Raw genomic sequence first — 19,977 nt, forward strand, 5'->3', positions numbered from 1 at the left:
GTAAAAGTGGCGACCGGTTCGTCAGCGCCCCGGCCTGACCCCCTTCCCCATCCCCACCTCCTCCCCTGCCCTCTCCCACCCCGGCAGCTGGCTCGAGCGGCGGCGGAGGGGACGCCAACCTTTGGAGACTTAATAGAAGGCAATTTGTCACCTCCCACTAGCTGTCTGTAGCTGGAGATCGACACCTGGGCAACACCTCGGGCTGTGCGAGTCCGTCGCCTCCTCCCGCACCTCCCTGCTCATATTAGGAGGCCCTGGCTTATAATATTTGATAAATAGCACGCCGGTTCACTCCCAGCATCCGCGCAGCGTCGCGTCGCTGGAGCAGCTGCATAAGGTCACTCATTGGGGAAATATGTTTCTGTCAGCGGTATCGAAAAAAGTTTAGTAGAGTGACAGGCCTCAATTTTTCAAATTTTATTAACTCCATCCTCTTAACAATTTGTCTTGAATTCCTTCAGATTCCGGATAACTGTCAATAGAGCTCGTGACACGGCGGGTGCTGGTACCCGGGTCCTCCGCTGCCGTCAGGGAGGAGATGGGGATGGCAGGAGGAGGGGGAGATGGCAGAGAGGAGGAGGCGATGGCAGGAGGGAGAGGAGGATGCCAGGAGCTCGCGGGGCTTGCACAGGGCTTGGAGGAGCATCCCTGCGTCCTCCGCAGCTCAGCAGCCCTGGGACCCTGCCGCAGCTCGGTGCTTGCTCTCCGTCCTCCGCCGCGGTCTGTCCTGGCAGGGCAGAGGAGTGGAGATATGGTTCAGGGCTCGTAGCCAAATACAAGCCCGCTGAAGCAAGAACGAGTCTCATACCTTGGACAGACAGAACAGGGCTCACAGCAGCATCAGTGACCCATATGCACACCCAGAGAACTACGTTTCTCCAAAGACCGGACACGGAGAGGCTTGGGAAAGCCCTGAGCACTGAGGCAAGGAAAGGAGAAAGTGTGAGGACCTCATTGCACGGTGCAGGCAGATGCTGTGAAAACTCCTGCATGGACTGCTGCTCTCGGGCGTCCTCAGAGGTAACCTCCAGCGGAGCGTTTGGGTCTGAGCCTCTCTTCTGCAGACCACTCAACAGGAGCTGCTTTGGGGACAGAGGACGCAGCTGCTATGAACCAGCACCCGACGGTCTACGTCCTGGTGCCACTCTGAAGGTCCCATCTGCAGAAGAGCCGGAGGGAAGTAGTAGTATGGTAGACAAGATGCCAAAATGTTTGACATCTTGTTGTCTTCCTTCGTTTGTGTCCTGAAGAAATGGTACAGCGAAGGTGGCAACCAAGCGCTTGGGCAAGTCGCGGGTGCAGAAGACAGCACAGCTTCAGTCATTGAAAGCCGCTCTCCCCAGTACAAAGCCGTCTCCAGCCTCCCAGAAGCAGAGCTGCTAACTTCGTACGTCAGGTTCTCGACCAGGGACTGATCTTGCAGACATCTTTTTACAGCAGTTATCTAGTCACCATGAAGTCATTTCAGCAAGGGTTCCTCGAGGTCCCTCCACTCATTCAGGTCCTCATCAGACCCTTCCCGGTGAGGAGAGCGGCCAGCCCAGCCTTGCCCGTGGCGCTGGCAGGGCTGCAGAGCCTACACTGACACGTCAGCATGGCCACAATGCAAAACCAGGCTCAGCCCCAGCTCTGAGCCTCTCCGGAGTGGAAGGGCCTGAGCACACTCATCCCTTGGGCAGGACAGGTACAGGCAGGGTCTGGGCACTGCAGGCAGCCAGCTGGCAGCTGGGCTCAGCCCGTCCTCGGCACAGCAAGAGGGATGGATGGTACTCAGATCACGGACCTCCGGGGCACTCAGCCCTGCTCTTCACGGCACCCTGCAGGCTTCATCACTCTGCCCCGCACCGCGGAGCACCCCAAGGTCTTTCAGCAGGCTCAGCGAGCACCCCTTCTGCCAAAGCCACCGCCTTGGACCCATCACAGCCCCGCTTGCCCATCCTGTGCTCCAGCAGACTGGAGAGGATTCGGGCAGCGCCCCTCTCCCTGCAGCAGACTCTGCAGGACCCAATCCACAGCTTCCCCTGGGGGGAAAAAAAAATAAACTAACTTTTTTGTCAAAGGAAACTAAACCCCAGAAAGGAAAGCCTGGAAATCCCCAAGCCCACAGTGGGGTACGCTGCTGAGGATGCTGGAGATGGGCACAGAGAGCGGCTGTCATCCTGAACCAGGGAGGCTCCGAGCAGCAGACAAGCACTGGGACAAATCGCACAACTCCGGTGCGCTAAATGCAATTTGCCACGGCAGTTCCACCTCTCCGTGGCCCTGTTCAAACACCAACATAGTCTGGGATTGACCAGGAGGGAGCAGCCCATACTACCTGCTGGGGATTACACAGTGTCATCAGCCATCAGCTTTGACAAGGAATGACATTATTATTGCTCCACATGGCTAGTTAAAGTAATATAAAAAGACTTCTGTCCTCCTGAGCCTTCAGTGATTGAATTAGCATGATCACCCCTTTTTCCAGTAACGCAAACCTGTTTTTAAATCAATAGGACACATATTTCACAAGCAGCTTTTAACATACAACATTAACATGAAAGTAGCCACCCCAGCCCGTGATCCTACCACCCTGTTCCTGCCTGATGTCTCAATAAATACAAGAGACACATAACAGGGCACTGCTCCACTCGCTGGGCAACGACCTTCAGCTCCCGCTGAAGACCTGCCCCTGCCACTACAGCGAATGAATCTTCCCACATGCTTGAATTTCAATGTGCACATACGATCCCCTGGGAATACCCTCAAATCTCATCACGGGAAGACCCAGAGCAAGATTTTTCAAAGGTACCGGGTGGAAGTAGAAGCTGCGGGCACACTTGAGGACAATACTCCGGATGATTTAGCATCCGGCCCCACTCCTCCTACTTGGTGGCATTTGCTAATTACCCTGCCTGTGAGAGTACGAGAGATCAAACCATCTCAACGTACTGACACGCTGAGGAGAATCCTGCCTTTGGTCCCTCCAGTGAAAACATTAGTTTCCACAGGAGTAAATGCTCAGCATGTTTAAGGGCAACGTATGGCTCAAGGATGTAATAATTCTTCTGGGCCACACTCGGCTGTACCGCCTTGAGCGGCGATGCTCAGCCCCCACCACGGTGAGCAGCTGCAAGGTCCCGAGCCTCTGACCTCTCCCATACCCACAGACGTCTGTACACAGCTCCGCGTGCGCGCGCACGCAGCCACATATCCGAGTACTTTCACCGAGTTGAAGAAATCACCTAAGCAAGTAACGAGGAGGAAAAAAGGAGATAGAAAAGAGCGAATGAAAATACTCAAGGAAGGGCAGCTCCCCCAAATCCCAGCAATCCCAGGGAAGGAGCGTGGCTGTGGTTAAGGACCCACTTTCTTCCAAGGACAGCGGTTGTCCTTTCCAAAGCAACATGCACAACCCACGGGGAGCGGGGGGAAGAAATCAACGTGGCGCAGAAACGACGAGGTGCAGAACAGAAGCGATGCTAAAGGTATCAACAAAACCCACAAATGGCTGCCACGCTAGAAGGTAGGAAATAAAAGCCCTTCTAGAGATACAGGCCATTGCTAAAGAAGTAAACTACAGATGTCGTGGGCAGGAGCAAAATCCACACTGGTTGGGGCTGCATGAAAAGCAGGTCTGGCCAAACAAGCTTCGCTTCCCTCTTTAAGGGGGCTACAAATGCAGCTGAGAAGGTAACTGCAGATGCGTTGCACCGAACGATGAGAACCACTCACGAGCGATTCGTAACATCCTCATTAAAAACGTTAGCACTGTACAAAGCACAGGAAGCCTTTCCAGTATGACTTTGTCCAGCATCATGCATTAGTTCTTGTCCTGCCTCTCCTTCCTAAAATCCCTCTCGCCCTCTGACTGCTCCCCTGTTAGTACAGCCTAGGACGGGCTCGTTTCGGTGTGGCTCAGCTCTCAGTGCCTCCTCCTGCTCCTGCTCACCCGGCTGTCACTCCGCATCCTTTCCGGAGCCTCCACTTTCCAAGGGTCGATACCACTCTGTACTCCTCTCCCAACATGCACAACTTTGCATCTGGCTGCATTAAAAATACATTTGGTCCCAACTGACCAAGCTGGCAACTCCTCCATCTCCTGAGGATTTGTTCTCAATATATTTACTTAGTCACTACTATGACTGTGCATGGTTTGTAATAAATTTTAACACATACACGACCAAACAGAGAGATGGTGCCTCGATACACAGTTGAAAAAGTGATGTAGGAAGGAAGGGTTCGGACTTAATTAGGAACTAGAAGTTTCTGGAGCGGAGAGAGTCTACATGGAAAGGAGAGATCCTCTAAACCAGAAACATCCAGAGCTCTGGACATGAAGGGCAGATGCTGACAAGGGCAGGGAAGAAACAGCAAGGAGAGGTCCTCGCGGAGGCGCAGCTTAACCAGCGCTCACAAACCTCGTGAACCAGGCTGAGGACAAATCTGCGTGTGCTTCCAAAACTAGGATGTGCAAGCTGGACCAGAGGTGCCAGAGGAGACTGATAATAGCAGGTAGGAAGATAACAGCAGGATGCTTTAATGCCGGCGTATAAACTCTAGTGCAGTGAAGGAATAAGTCTCACTGGTGGAGCAGTGATTAAAGACTGGAATCAAAAAGAAGGTAAGTTGATTGTACGAGCCAGTAACGCAGAATTTGTACAGAATGAAATGTCCTGACTGAGTAGGGAAAATGCAGAATCACAGCTCTGAAAAGACTGAAGGACGTGACGTGCTAAGAAAAACTGCAGAGACTGCAAGGGCAAAAAGCATGATACTGATAAATTGATGAACTGGAAAGAACCAGAGACTAAGAGGCACTTCCTGAAGCAAGTAGTCAGAAAGCTCACGGGACAAGAAGCAAGCCTTAATTCAGGCTTGGACAGAGCAAAAGACTTTCTCCAAAACCTCAGCTCCTAAGCACCAGGCTGCAGCAGGACAGACGCTCCTGCTTAACTTCGCTACAAGCAAAACCCGTCGAAGAACCCATTGCCAAGGAGCTTTGTTCCGAAAGAGGAGCGCAGGGATCTTGCCAGAAATACAGCAGCAGCCCACCAGCAGAAAACTTTCAGAAACATGGATGTTAAAGACTAAAGAAACCCATGCTATTTAATAAAAAGTCTTTATAATGAGAAAAATCAGGATCTTAAGAATAAACCACCCTCCCTTCCTTCGAAGCCTGGAGGCTGCGTCCAGATGAGGAAAACACAACGGAGCATTTGCTCTGGCAAGATAAATGTAAAAACCACAGGTCAAAAAGGATTTAAAAGAAGCCCTTGCTTCAGGAATGAAAACTAGAACCTCTTTGTAGCCCTATCAGAAGCTGGAAGTCAGCCTGAGGAGGCGAGTTTCCATAGGTGACCAAGGTGAAGCAGGAGGGCTCGAGACGACGCGAGGAACGGCTAAAACTGCACTCCGCTCCCACGGAAAGGCTCCCACGCCAAACCTCTTACAGGGACATGCTGGAGGAACTGCCTCAAGCTGAAGAGTCAGCAGAAACAGTTTTAAAACATTACTGAGCGTTAACAAATTGCCAGACCCAGAGACTTTCCACTGAGGAGTTCAGAAGGGGCTCAAGCATCAAATTATCCACCAGCGCTAACGACTCGCGTCTTGTCACATCCACTGCAGGAGAGCAAGTGTCCACAGGGGAAGAAAGCTGTCCAAGGGCATCCACTGATGCCGGTGGGGTTGGACCATCTGCGAGTGACTGGAGCGAGGACTAATACTGACACGGCAAAGATGACTACCAATACCCATTTATTCAGAGCCATCTGAGTGATAGCAATGAGCTGGCAAGCGAAACTTAACTTGGATAATAAACGTAAACCAACGCACGTGTGGAAAAATCAATCTGAATTCCATACAAGCAGTGACAGGCACGGAGCCACCCTCACCGGGAAATCGGGCGTGAGGCGTTGGAGCTGCCATGAACAGTTCGATGAAAACATTAACTTGCTGCTGAATGGAAGCGGGAATTCGTTCGGAAAGAAGAAAGCGCCGGACATTTGTCCTGCTCTGAGTTTTCCTCCCAAGCGCTGTTCCCGGCTGCTCTCAGAGGTGCAGGGACGTGGTGGGATGAGCTGTGCTCCAGCCGTGCTGGGTCCTGCATCGCTGCGCCCTTAGGCACCAGGATAAGCAGGACCTGCCTAGAGGAGCTTGCTGTGCAGATGCGCACGATAAAGGACGGAAGAGAGAGAAGAGTATCTAGAAAAGCGAGCTGCTGGCAGGGCTGAGCAGCACCGCAGATCTCCTGAGACTCAGCCCAATACTTCCTTATTCAGACACGTCGTGTCCTGAAGGCGATTTGGTGTGCTCAGCACCACGTAATACAGCATTATATGCTTCAGGGTATGAATTGCAGAACACTCTTCTAAGCTCAGAACAAGCCCTTCACAGTTACTCGATCTCTTTTATGCCGTGCAGCGTTGGGACAATGGCTGTCGCCCTTCTTTACGGGTAGACTCTTGCCCATAGATTTTTCACCCCAGTATAAAATTACAAAATACAACAAAACGACCAAATTTGCTTTCAGTCACCCCAGTAGAACTCTGGAAAACAAAGAGCTCTGCAGCGGTATGCCCAGTGCACAGCCACAATCCCAACCAGAACCTGCCCTCCAGAAAAATAACAGTAGAGGACTGTATTTCCCTTCGAATGCATAAAACAGTTCGCACGCATGGCAAATGGGAAGGTTGCTATAGAAGAAGAAAGAGAAAAAAATAAACTAACGTGTGTGTTAAATATAAATACATTATTTTGGATCTGCCTTCTGAGAGCCTCAGTGCAGAAGCGTTCCCTCCAGCAGTGCTTCTTTGAGCAAGAGTCCTGCTGCTGGTGCATCCCTGGCACGGCATGGTACGGCATGGCATGGCACAGCAGCCTCCCTCCTGCAGCTCTGTGGACCAGGGCAGCTGGTAAGGGGCTCACCGTGGTCAGTGCTCGTCACAGAATTACAGAAAGGTTTGGGTGGGAAGGGACATTTCAAGGTCACCTAGTCCAACCCCCTGCCATCAGCAGGGACATCTCCAACTAGATCAGGTTGCTCAGAGCCCCGTCCAACCTGACCTGGAATGTTTCCAGGGATGGGGCATCCACCACCTCTCTGGGCCACCTGGGCCATGTCTCACCACCCTCATCCTAAGACATTTCTTCCTTATATCTAGTCTGAATCTCCCCTCTTTTGGTTTAAAACCATTACCCCTTGTTCTATCACAACAGGCCCTACTAAAAAGTCTGTCCCCGTCTTTCTTACAAGCCCCCTCTAAATATTGAAAGGTCCCCCGTGCCTGACGCAGCACTGCATGTACTGCTCAGATGCAGACCTGATCATGAGGATGAAGAAGGGGAGTCAGGTTTGCAAGTTCTTGCACTCCGTGCGCAAGACTTGACATATCTCAGGAAAAAAAAGGCTTCCCTCAAGACGTTAAGAATATTAGCTACGTCTTACCTCAAACTGCTTTCAATTTGCACAGGCGCTTAAATTCAAACCGCTTTCAAACACAATCTCCTCCAGCAATGCATGGGAAGGACCAGAGCATGGAAAGGCTCGGGCAGTTTGGACTCTATTTTGGGCTCAGATAAACCTTTATTCTTTGCCGTGCCTTTTAAAACATGCTCCTTTCAATCGTGCTTTATTGTGATGTGGGTGTAAGTTGTTTTATGCCTACTTGATACCCGGGTGTGAAAACAATCCACCGTATCCTTGTTTGTAAGGTAACAGTATGGGAAGGGAAACTAAAGAATCATCCTCTCTCTATATATCTACACATGTGTGCAGAGCCATTAAATTCATGGCAAACATTATGTCACTGTAGAGTTTTGTGCCCAGAAACACTTAGAGAGGGTTCTATCTGCTCCCCTGCCCTATGGGGAAACTATTCTTAAGCACTCCGACACGGACATAAATGTGCTTGCACTTATACGCTTATTGCTCTCGCCACGGTGGGATGTTAGACGCTTCGATGCTGTGATATGATTGGTTTCTAAATCCCAGTCTCACAGGATTTTAATTACTGGTCTGGCGCGGCTGGGAGTGGAACTTGCTGCCGTCGGATGGAGGGGGTCGATACGCCGGCCCAGAACATATTGAGCCATGGCGCTTGCAGACTCTATTGCACTATTTAATCATCTTTTGCAAAATTTACAGTGCAACAGAAGGAATCAATACTGAATTTATCACATTCCCTTGTAAATATGAGCATGGAGAGGGAGAGAGGATTTCAGGCACTCTTGCACAACAGCTGGCCTGGGATGGATGTGTTATGGCAGGCGCCAGACCTGGAGCAAACCTCCAGGAGAGAGCACCCGGGGGCAGCTACCACGCGTGTGACTCCCCGAAAATGCTGACCCTGACACCCCGCTGCCGCCTCGGGCTGAGGAAGGGCTTGGTGTCCTCTGCGGCGCTGGCAGGGGAGGACTTAGCCGCGCTCCCTCCGACACCGGGGCCAGGGCAACACGGAATCTGTGAGCACACAGCTCTGCGGGAGCAGGGATGATCCCCTGGTACGAGCGCTGACCACTTACATGCGTTCCGGCAGGATCCCGAACAGCAAAGGCAGAGTTATTATTTCACACTGGCCTGGTTCTGCTCACGAGGGCTGAGTTACAGCCTTGTTCTTCACAAGACAAACAGGTTCCTATCTAATGTGAGGCAAAAAACCCCAGTGAAGACAGAGCAGCCTGTGGTTTTCATTTCCCCAAACCAAACTGCAACAAGACCGGCTTTCAAGACAAAGACACACGTTCCCCCAGCCCCCTGCAGACACGCTGTGCATTTGTGACGGGAGCCGTGGACCACAGGGACTCCTGGCTCCTGCGCTGCTCTGTCCTGTCGGCTGGCGCTGCCGTACCTGCGCCACCGCTCCTCCCGAAGCCCTGGCTGATCTCAAGGCAGAGGCAGAGCCAGCAGAGATCAAGGGTGAGGTAGGAAAAGCTGCCAAGGTAACTTTAGGATAAATGAAATGATTTTCGAAGGGAACCAGCTCATGTGGGAGCTTTTCGAGCGTACCATCTACTGCCTTGGGCCCCGGGGCAGCGCTTATCAACCTGATCAGTCTCCAGGGTTCAACGGAGAACCAAGCAAAGCAAAAAAATTCAATAGGTTTAAAGTCACTGTACAGCTGCATCTGAACCTTAACTGGAAATTTCTGGGGGTCCATCCATTAGGAAAGACCTCCTATTCAGAGATGGTTAGCCCAGCAGACCTCCGCCAGCTTGAATTCCTCAGTTTCTCACGTAGTTTCCCCAGTTTTGCTCTTGGTTACGCAGGCGACTCCACCGAGCGCAGCGAAACAACGATGTCACCTTCTCAGGATGTGATCGGGCCCCAGGTATCTCCTCTTCACCATCACGCGCTGGCTGCCGGGGGCCTGGGACGCCACAGCCGTCTAGTGACGTCCTTCACCCTCTCTCTGTAAGAACAGAGCCCTTTCCATCTGGGATGCAACTGAAAACTCTCCAAGACATATCACGCAGAATTCAAACACAAGAAAGCCAGCTACAATTACAACCTGATTTTTCCTGAGGGTACCACAAGCACTTTCACTTTCTGATGTCAAAAGACCATCCCTTGTAATGCTGGCTCTGTAATTCATTTACCCATCTTTCATCCTATTCACAATAATTGCAATTATACTGTACCAAATAGGTGAGCGTGGAGCATTACCAACAAATGTACTGTGCTAAATTTACTAGCAAATCGAGTTCAGAAGTCCAGGTTATTGCAGCTTCAGCTAAAATGTTTTCATAAATGTCGGTTCTTTCCTTCCTCTCCCCCTCTCTCTCTCTCCCCTCTAATTAGGGATGTGTGCACTCAGCTGACTCGATCGCTCATGTTTTAAAGGGAGACTCGAGCAGGAGACCGAGGCGTGCGTGCTGGAGTCTCTCAGGGCGGCAGAGGCGGTGAGGCTGCTCCATCGAGACGTAGCTGGAGTCGAGACCCGAGCTCCGCTCCCAGCTTCCCCAGATACGTGCTCCGTGACCTCAGCTACTCAGCCTCTCCGCACCTCCGAGACCATCAATCCCAGTCCAAGAGATTGGAAGCGCTGGTATGAGAACAGGGACCAGTGCCGGAGTCACACCGAGGGTCCCACGCAGGGAGACGGAGGCAAAGGGTGTTTTGGAGCAGCCTGGTCAGCCTGCACGCTGGCTCTAGGAGGAGCTGGAAGCAAAGGGGATTTCTGAAGATGGGAAGTAGAAAGCAAGGCGGTCCGTGATTAGGACAGTGCTGGGGAGAACAAGACACATAATGAGGCTGCTCAGGTTTGGCAGGAGGAGATGTGTCTGTCCCTACGACGGGGACAGAGAGGGGAGGTCCCGACAACGGGCAAGGGGTCAGTCTCTGAAGGAGGGAATTGCTCTACTTTTAAGCAAGGACAGGAGATGTAGGACATCACCGACCCACGTGCACCAGCAAAACAGTGCATGGGCACACAACGGCAGCTGGCCCTTCAGCCAACCCCTCACTGCATGGACGCACGCCCAGAACACACCTGGGAAAGGCAGTTGGAAAAGCAAGTGGGTATCCAAGAAAAACGACAGCCAAGCTGGCAAGCGCCAGGGAAACCTTGCTTCTACGCTTCTTTCTGTGCCCAAGGTGTGTACGGGAGAAAGCGGTCACAATATTCTGATTCTGCATTTCATAAGCTCTAGCGCAAGAACAAGACAGGTCTCTGCAGCATTTCCTTCTGTGCTTTGTTTCACCTAACTTTAATTTATTACAGGAGTACGGCAGCCACGAGAACTCTTCCCAGCACGAGAGGCCACTCAGAGATGCAGAGGCACAAACAACTTCTGGTGAACCTCTCCAGCCTTTTCTGGTTTCTAAGCTTCTTCAAGTTTCCTGCTGCTCAATTCTCCTGGTCAGGGTCTGCCCTTCTTCACAGCCCCACACCAGGTTTGAGAATACGTCAAACCTGTACTCTTCTCCCCACATTAGCCCAATAAAGTAGTATCAGGTACTTGCTGCTCAAATCTAGAGCTTGCTGGTATTCTTTGGACCTAAAACCCTGTTGTGCATTTGTTACATGGGAGTAAAACCAAAAAAACCAAACCCAAAAAAACAAGAACACAAGAATATCCCAAGAAATTAAACAAAACAAATCATAACTCATTCCCCTGCAGAACACCCCATACCCCTCATCTGCAGTAGTACGACACTGTGAGAACGGACAGGCCTCTACGCACGGAAACCTAAGTGCTGCAGGTTGTGTCTTTGCTGCCTTTATCGTCACCTTGAATCCACGTGCCGCAGGGCTTGAGCCTGCTGCATCCACCCGGCTAGAAGGGCTGGGCTTTGAATTCCAGCCAGTCCTGAACTCAAGCCCGCTCCTAGGTCTCCTGCAGAGACTTGCCGGAGGGCAAGAGGGCTGGCTCGGTTTGACCACCAGCAAACGTCTGGAGCTAGGAGGAGGATGGAGGGCAGGAATACACCCACTGTGCTTCCAGACACTGGCATGGGGGTCACTGAGCTCCAGTCCCAGTTCCCCACGGATCAGCGCCTGCCTGGGCTCCTCCAGCTACCTGCATTTCAGCAGAATCAGACTTAGAAGGGTGCTAGAAGGCGGCTGAGCTCTACGGCAAGGCTACCCTATTGCATGCAGAAAGGTGAACCTTTTAATACCAGCTATTCCACATAGCAGATTTAAATATCGACGTAATAAAAGCTCCCTCTAAAACGAAGAGACTTCCATCGTCAACGAGCTGGAGACCTTGGCGTCCTTCCTCCAAGCCCAAAACAAAGCCCTCTGAATCGATCGTGCCTGCAGTAGCAACTGGTGCACTCTGTGGACGTGAGCTCCCACCCACTCCTTCCCCTAAACACCGATATTTATGGTGTCAGCTCAGGTCAGGAGACTGTGAAATGTCACCAACAACTGCCCGAAAGGACAACAGAGCAGCGACTTCGTCTCGCGGTCTGCTGGGCACACACATGCTGACCACAAGGCGATAAGGTCCTGGAGGGGTCAAGCGAGTCACTGAATGGGCCACAAAAGGCCAGGGATGTGGGGTGAGGGGCAAGCGCGGGGGCTTCCCTTAAAAAAAAAAACAGTGCGGCACAACGGGGTGGTTGTTTCAGCAGAGAGGGGCCTTGGCAGTTAATGGCTTTGGCCCCGAGGGCAGGGCACCAAGCGAAGGAAGTGTTAGGGAGAGTAAATGGACAGTTAGTAAAAAGGCAGGTGTGGGGAAGTGTAAGGGAGGGAGCGAGGGGAGCCTGTTCCATGTCAGCAAACAGGAGACATCCTACGCGCGGATGTCAATGGCAGACCGCACGGGGAAATTATCCTCACAAAGGGCCCGGGGCAGGCACACTTTGAAAGGTGTTCGATCTCCACTTCTGAGACCTTCAGCCATGTATTCATCGCAGATTATACTAACAAGGACGCAGGGACCGACGCTTTGTTATCGCGCAGAACCGGGAGGAGGGGAACACCCCCCCGCTCAATGCGATGAAAACCTCGCGTCAGGCGCCAATCGTGAAATCGAACTCCGGCGTGCAAAACTCACTGAAAGGAAAGGGAAGGCTCTGCTGTAACACCACCAGCTCAGAAGGGTTCACCTGACAAAGAGGGGAGACGCATTTGATTTAGCAAGTAAACCGTCATAAATTTTCATCATAACTATGACCGCAAAGGGTAAGTGGATGTTGTGGATGGGCTGGGGAATATGGATTAATCTGAAGAACGTTGCAAACTCCGCCTCGGGAGCCTACAAGGACTCCAGCGTGATCTTTCACATCATGCACCAAGTGGAGATTCATGTTGGTGGACTGCAATTCCCAGGGTCTAAGCACTGGGACACGCTCGTATCTTTGCAAGACGATGACTTGCACTTGGATACGCATTCTTAGTGTAGACTCCCTTGAATCTGTATCCAGAAGGATTCCCGTAGGGCTGGATTAAGAACAGAATGGTGATGAGCGATCGTCACATTTCAGTGCTGTGGCTGACTAAATTCAGAATTTTCACTTTGATTTCGTACACAATCCCCCCAGTTGTACTCAAACAAACACAGCCCTGCAGATTGTTATACACGTTTTTTCTGAGATCCAAGTGAGTTCTTCTGAGCTGAGACACTTTGCCACGAACAAAGAACTCTCTATGAGCATCGAGCAGCAGAAGTGGTCACTCACAAAGACAGCAGCAGTTCCAACACAGATACAGAAACAGCTTTTGAACAAAAAGAACAGTGCTCTCTATTAGAGAGGGCTGTGTTGTAACGGCACTCAGATAGCTGAGCAGGGGACAGATGTAGAAATGAGCTGGACTTGCTACTTGCAATTATTTATTCAGTATGGCGAAATTCTTTAGTGCCAACCTCAGTTATCTGCACCCATATTTTACCTGTACTTAGGATAACCAAGCAGCTGCCTCGGTACTTTCAATCAGCTAATAATAGACACGTCTTGCAAGGAGACTTTCAAAGGCAGAAACAAGAAGCAGGTATCTTTGTAAAAAATGTCATTCCAGCTTTTCCCCAGCGGGTACGGGGAAGGTTTGTGAGCCCAAACTCAACAGACGGAAGAAGAGCTCTCAGCCGCTTGCTGGCAGCTCTGCCATCGCCTTCTCTCATGACCACTGTGCCAACAGAGGCACATCCCCGCCGTTGCTGTGGCCTGTGCCTGTGTACCATCTTCACAGCGGACCGCCCCTCTGCCCTCGCGGCTCGTCCACGTCTGCATTTTAGGCGTTTTTAGAGTTAAAACTCTGCTGTTGAGATTCACACCATCCCGCACATGAAATACTCCCTAGCCTCAAGACCCACAGACTCACCCTGTTCAGACCTGTTCACAACGCTGTTGTGTCGAGGACTTTTCCATGCCAGCACTTCGACCACCTTGCCACTCTCTCTAACGCCACAGAGCCCGTGGCACTCACCATCAAAGCCCTTTCTGGTCTGTGCATTCACAACTCATCACTCAAGAAGGGGAAGCCCACTCCACGCACCGCACAGGCATCCCTGCCCACGACTGCGGGATCTCAGAGGTCCCGTTGGAGCAGTTTCTTCCGACCACCAGCGCCCTTGGACAAGCAACTGCTGAACACGTGCAGTCGGACTCCGCAGCAGATGCACAGCGAGGCAGATGCGCTGAGAAAGTGTCAGATTCAGTGTTCATGCAGTGCCTACATGTGCTGCAAACACGGAGTAGGTCTGCCACGTCAGAGAAATGCTCTGGACCACGCACGGGCCAATATTTTTGTCCGAGGACTTCCCAGTCACCCCGTGCGCATATTCCCACAGCCTACAGAACAGCTGTCTGCTTTGTCAGCTCCCTTCTCTGCAAGCATCCCTGAGGAACCTTGGCTAAATCCATTTGCAATAGGTTTTCTTTCAATGGCGCCTTTTTTGGGGGGGGTTAATTGATGGCCAAGAGATAGGGTTCTGGTATCTGGCAGGCTCCCAGAGAAATCCTGACCCAGAGTTAACTGTGGAATTCAGTCGTATAGAATCTCAATCTTTCACTCTTATTTGTCTATCTGTGAAGGATAACAAGCATATGGTACAGGTAAGTATCAAGGTTCAATGTTCCTACAATTATTTTTCTTCATCTCTTCTGGGGATGTTTAGCCTTCACGGATGCTACTTTCCATTATCTTTTTAGTTGCTTTCTTAAGGAATAAGCCTTATGTGAGCCTGTCCTACGATGATCTGCCTCCCTAGAATTAACTCCTGAGCTCTTGAGATGCCCACACCGTGAAGATTGTGACATTCCTAAAATTTTTGCAGAAATCAGCATCTGGCTAGAGAGACAGAATCACAGAATCACAGAAATCACTAAGGTTGGAAAAGACCTGTAAGATCATCAAGTCCAACCTAAAAAAAAAAAGAAAAAAAAAAACCAACCAAAACCAAACCACAACACACCAAAAACTAACCCACCCAACACCACACAGCACCATGCAAGACGCTAGAGAGTCTCTCCGCTGCAGGGACAGGCTGACAGCGTTCAGCTGCTATCCGCTGTATTTGGCAGAAGGCGGAAGGCTGCTGGCAAGCACACACTTGAAAGCAGGCACAGCATCGCTGCTCCTTGCTCATTCAAAGGTGCCCTAGGTGACCCTGCAGGGAGGAGAGGGGTTGAAATTGTTGCAGCAGAAGGAGAGCTAGGGACAAAGGGCACAAATCCGGAGGAAAGCAGAACTCTACTGACTAGCTCTGCGGTCTGCAGAACAATTCGCGTCGCGGGCAGATGCTGCTAATTTAGCAGCACCGTGCACATCTAGATACACGTTCAGCAGACTCTGGTTCTGGGTAACAGCATAACACAGACGCAAATGTCATCCTGGTGAAGATCAGCAGGAGGGGAAATATAAAAAACTGTTGTCATGGTAGCACATCTCTACTCTGTTAGCTAAATGCATCGTCTTCTTTTCCTCCACGAGTGCTGATGAGCTTTTTCCTCACGAAGACAGCCAAGCATCGCAACAGCTTGCCCAGAGAGGTTGGGCAGCGTCCATCCTTGGTGGTTTTCAGGACCCAGTTGGCTAAAGCCCTGAGTTACCTGGCTTGGCCACACAGCTGACCCTGCTTTGAACAGGAGGTTGGACTAGAGACCTCCTGAAGTCTCTTCCAACCCAAGCTATGCTATAATCCTACAAATTTTCATCTCTTTAATATCGTAGAATCATTTAGGTTGGAAAAGATCCTTAAGATCATCGAGTCCAAAAGGATCCATGAGAAGAAGGGGTCTGTGATCTAACTGGGAGGACCAGTAAATGCACAAGCCGATTTCTACCCATCCTCACGAGAGCTGCATTGCCAAGGTACCACAGTACCTGAGCCTCAACCATCTAATGTGGGAACCGGTACCTGTCTGGTGCCTTCTCTACAAAGCAGATCCCTTCCCAGTAAAGCGGGATTTTGATTCCACTCCACATGGGTAGGTAAGGGATATGACAGATGAGCAGAGTGCAAATTGTGAAAGGGAAACGTTAAAAATACTGAACAGAGAGACCAGGGGAGGCATCCCCACTGAACTGCAGGAAAAAAGGGAAGACTCAGTGATTAAGATGAGAACAGCCACCCGAAGTACATGAGAAAAACCACTGGAGATGAATGGGAACACAGAAACCAAAAAATAAAGAGATTAAAGCAAACAGCAAATCACATCTAATCCTGACAACAGGAGAGCATGGTCCTTGTCTGAGCCTGACCGTTCTGCGGGTCACGCCTGCTTCAGAAAAAGCGCTCCTGGCCCAAGAGCCTGTTGGAGCTACGAAACTCACCTCCATCCAGCAGCAATTTGACCGTCAGGTAGTCGTCAGCCAGGACTGCGTAGTGTAGAGCTGTGCAGCCCTTGAAATTGGCTCGGATGTTCAAGCGGTTGTTGAAGTCGTCCTCCCGGGTTACAAGGACTGCAGGGGAAGAAGAATGGAAGCTCAGCTCACTGAGACAAAGTAAAGAACTCCTTGTCTGAACGTGCACCAGCAGCACGGACCACCACCACCGGTCTGGAAGCTTGGTAAGAGCCTAATGGCCTTTTCCAGGAGACCATCAGGATCCCACTGGAGGTTTCTGGTGGCTCTTGTCCCCACTCCATTGAGCAGCAGTGGAGATGAAGACAACACGGTTTCCACAAATCCCCGTGACTGCCTTCACAGCGCCCAGGCAGGGGAGGAGGTGGTTGGAGAAAGCCCAAGAGAAGACCTCTCAGCCTTCTTCCAACCACAGCCTCCTGGCACCTTCAAAGTGGAATCAGGATTCAACACAAGCAAACAATACAGAGACTTCTGCCTTTTTTTTCCCCTTTTACTGTCCAGAAGGGCTGGAGAACAACTCAGTGCTTCCTCTACACCACCTTCCTCCCCCAGCCAAAACGCGATCCCAGCAGTCTGCACCTACTCAATGTTGGAAGCACAAAGCACCAAAACCTACAAGCCATAACCAAGAGAAAAGAGCCGGAGAGGGTGACAGATGACAGCGCTACAGGTCCTCGGGACAGCAGTCAGCTGGGAGTGCCCGTGGATCTCCTCAGAGTCACACTATGCTTCCCTTATCGCATCGCTCCTATTGCTCATGTGCCCATCTCCAGCAGCAACTGCCTCCTTGTCTCCACTCTTCCCAGAAATGTCAAGAAATAGCCATTTAAAAGCAGGAACTCTTCTAAAAATACTTTCTTTGTTAACTGAAAAGTAATACGGATTAAAGTGCCGCAGCACACGATACTCAACTCAGTTCTGCTCCTGTCCATATCTACCGGCTTGCCATCTTTGGTTTTGTACTGAAACCAGCTGTTCTTTAGGACTTTGAGTTTTTATCCTGCGTTTGCTTAGTCACCAGTACAGTGTACTCCATGAGGTGTATTCCTCGATGCTACTGGGATGGGAATAATTCATAATAACACATTTTACAACTCACTAGAAAGCCTGGAATCCCCTGAGCAAATGCAATTACACTGAGCCCTGGCAGATTTTGTGAAATCAGAGCTAGAAATTGTGATGTTTCTTTGAACAGAAACTGATGCTTTCTAAAGCTGATTAATTATAATCTTTTCTTCCCTTGAGCTCTGTTCTACTGAATGCCAACGTGCACGGATACCCTGCAAAAGGGAAAGCCCAATGACTTGTGCTTGCAGGCCAGAGCAAAGCTGGGCCAAGGCATTCCCAGGAGGACAGGAGAAGGACTGTGTGGTGAGACACAGGCACACTGAAACACTGAATCTTCCAGATCAGGTGCAAAATCAGAGTTTGGACCTCAAAGCTGGAAGATTGGGGAACGCATTAAATCAAACCGACGTAGAGAGGCAAAGGCTCTCCGCAGGGGAGCCAGCACTCCAGCTCCAAGCCCAGCTCTCGCTAGATCTGTCCCCTTCCCACAACACGTGCAGGGAGGAGCTGGTGAAGCGGCAGATTCATAGGCAAACCCAGCTGACATGCCGGCAACGCACCACGGCTAGCAGACGTGGCCGAGCTGTTACCGCACCGGCACGGGACCCCTGCGAGGTCACACTGAAAGGCATCGTCCTTCTCTGCTAAGTCCAGCTCCGACCTGTCCCCGAGCACAGACCTAACAACATCTGCAACATTTACGTGCACGCTTCGACTCGGACAGGAGAGGTGAAAGAGCCTCCATTGCTGATGCTCTGGTGCTCATCAAAGACCTGGTTTTAGATGCTGTTTCTACAATGGGAGGGAATATTCTCCCAAGCCAGGAGAAACTCTCTCCCGATACTCAGGCTGATCACTGCGAGGCAGTGGTGACTTCAGCAAAGAGAAGGGAAGCGGTGACAGGAGAGGACGCTCCCCCACCATCGCTTGGCTTTCAAGAAAATTCCTAATTCTGGGAGTCTCCAGCAGAGCAGCCGGTGTGTCCGGGCAGGGCTCCAGCACCCAGGGGCCCAGCACCCTGCGCGTGTCCCCAGGACGGGTTTGCAGCACCGATACTCTTCTGCAGCTGGTCTAAGCGTCAGGCTTTAGGAAACCTCCTGGTTTTTAAGCCCTTTGCTCCAGTCATCAGCAAAAATGAACAGTGGGAAAAGAGTGGCTCTTTTTAGGTACGGAAGGAAATAACAATACCAGCCCACTGATGAGCCATGAAGGGAGACTTAGGGGAGCAGAGACAGCATCTTCACAACATCAGCCCTGAGAGCGTTCAGCACACCAGAGAGAAGCCTGATCTAAAGCCTGGCCAGATGGATGATCACAGCCACCAAAGAGGTCGAGTATTCCACAGTGGAGAATCGGCTATGAGCACCGCTCTCACGTCTGACGGGAGGGCAGATCCCTCTCTAATTTCAGCATTCACCATCTTCACTGGCTCTTTCATCAACGAGGAGACACTATCACTCAGGGCTGCGGGTTTTGACAGGCACTGCACTTTCTATCTGGTTTTCGAGGAAAGGGAGGCTGTCGCACCCATTCCAGAGTTAATGGAGAGTAATCCACCTCTCACTCGGCTGGGAGGGGTGGGCAATAGGGCCAGGCCTGGCCGCGACCCTTCTCCCCAACTTCGGGAGACGAGGAAGCCCCACAAGCACACAGTCCCACCACGCAGCCTAAGTGATGGCGGGGCTGGCATGTGCTGTCTCCTGTTGAGTGAACACCACCCAACTGGTGGGGCAAATTCTGCTCCTGGAGGTGCGTTCAGCTCCTTGGTGAATGGCTATATAACCAAAACTCAGTAAGGCCACGTTCAGGGACTTTGCCATCGAGAACTTGAAAGGGCTCTGAGCACCTAATACCTTGTCACAGCAAAGCAAGCAGACCCGGACGGTGGATCCCCTGCAGCGCAGTCTCCACGATCCCTCCTAAGAGCTACCGTCAGATTTCCAGAAGATTTGAAAAGTTCAGAAGAGAAAAACACTGTAACGAATACCTGATGCCGTCCTAGCCCAGCATCTCCGCTAATGAACCGCAGTACCTCCAGGAAGATCAATTAATGCCCTGGCTCCTTTCCTTTCCTGGGTCTTTTCTCCAAGCATACCGGGTGAGTATGTATATTTATTTATTTGTCGTCATTTCCTACCCAGGGAGGAGCAGGATAATGAACTGCGTGCGTCAGGGAAGATGAATCTGAGATACTAGGGAGCAGTGCAGTAAAGAGATTAAAGTGTTATTATTGTTGGGTTTTTTCCCCCATGGTCCGTTGTGACAGCTCGGCCGTCATCTGTAAAAAATGTCTCAGAGAGAGATAATCATCGGAAACTCAATAAAGCGTCAGGGGAAGCCTCGTCTACCATCAATCACTGGGTGCCTGGAAATTTTCAGCCCTCTGTCTCCCTTCCTGCCATCCATATAAATGTCTGTAATATATTTTGTGCAGTGTTTGTGGAGCATACCCTCTCGATTTGGATGTTTTTATGAAAAAATATTTATACACGAAATATGTAAATGGGTAAAAAAAAAGTAAAAAACAAAGGCAGTTTCCCTCTCTCCCTCTCTTTTTAAAAATGCAACTGAATTTATTCTTTTTAATAAAACATGTCAACCAAAGAATTAATGCAACTTCTTACTGAGTGGCCTTATCTTTTCTTCACCCCAAAAATATATAACATTATAG

The 19,977-nt window shown here is 50.8% G+C and overlaps 1 protein-coding gene across 1 annotated transcript in view; it reads right to left on the reverse strand.

Moving 5' to 3' along the window:
- CLPB (ClpB family mitochondrial disaggregase) overlaps positions 1-19,977 on the reverse strand; it is an 86,478-nt gene that overhangs the window by 35,286 nt on the left and 31,215 nt on the right. The window contains exon 6 of the mRNA XM_059827626.1: positions 16,206-16,334. Coding sequence (XP_059683609.1) covers positions 16,206-16,334 — 129 coding nt within the window. The remainder of the gene's footprint in view (positions 1-16,205; positions 16,335-19,977) is intronic.

The sequence above is a fragment of the Gavia stellata genome, chromosome 1 (genome assembly GCF_030936135.1).
Source record: "Gavia stellata isolate bGavSte3 chromosome 1, bGavSte3.hap2, whole genome shotgun sequence".
Classification (NCBI taxonomy): domain Eukaryota; kingdom Metazoa; phylum Chordata; class Aves; order Gaviiformes; family Gaviidae; genus Gavia; species Gavia stellata.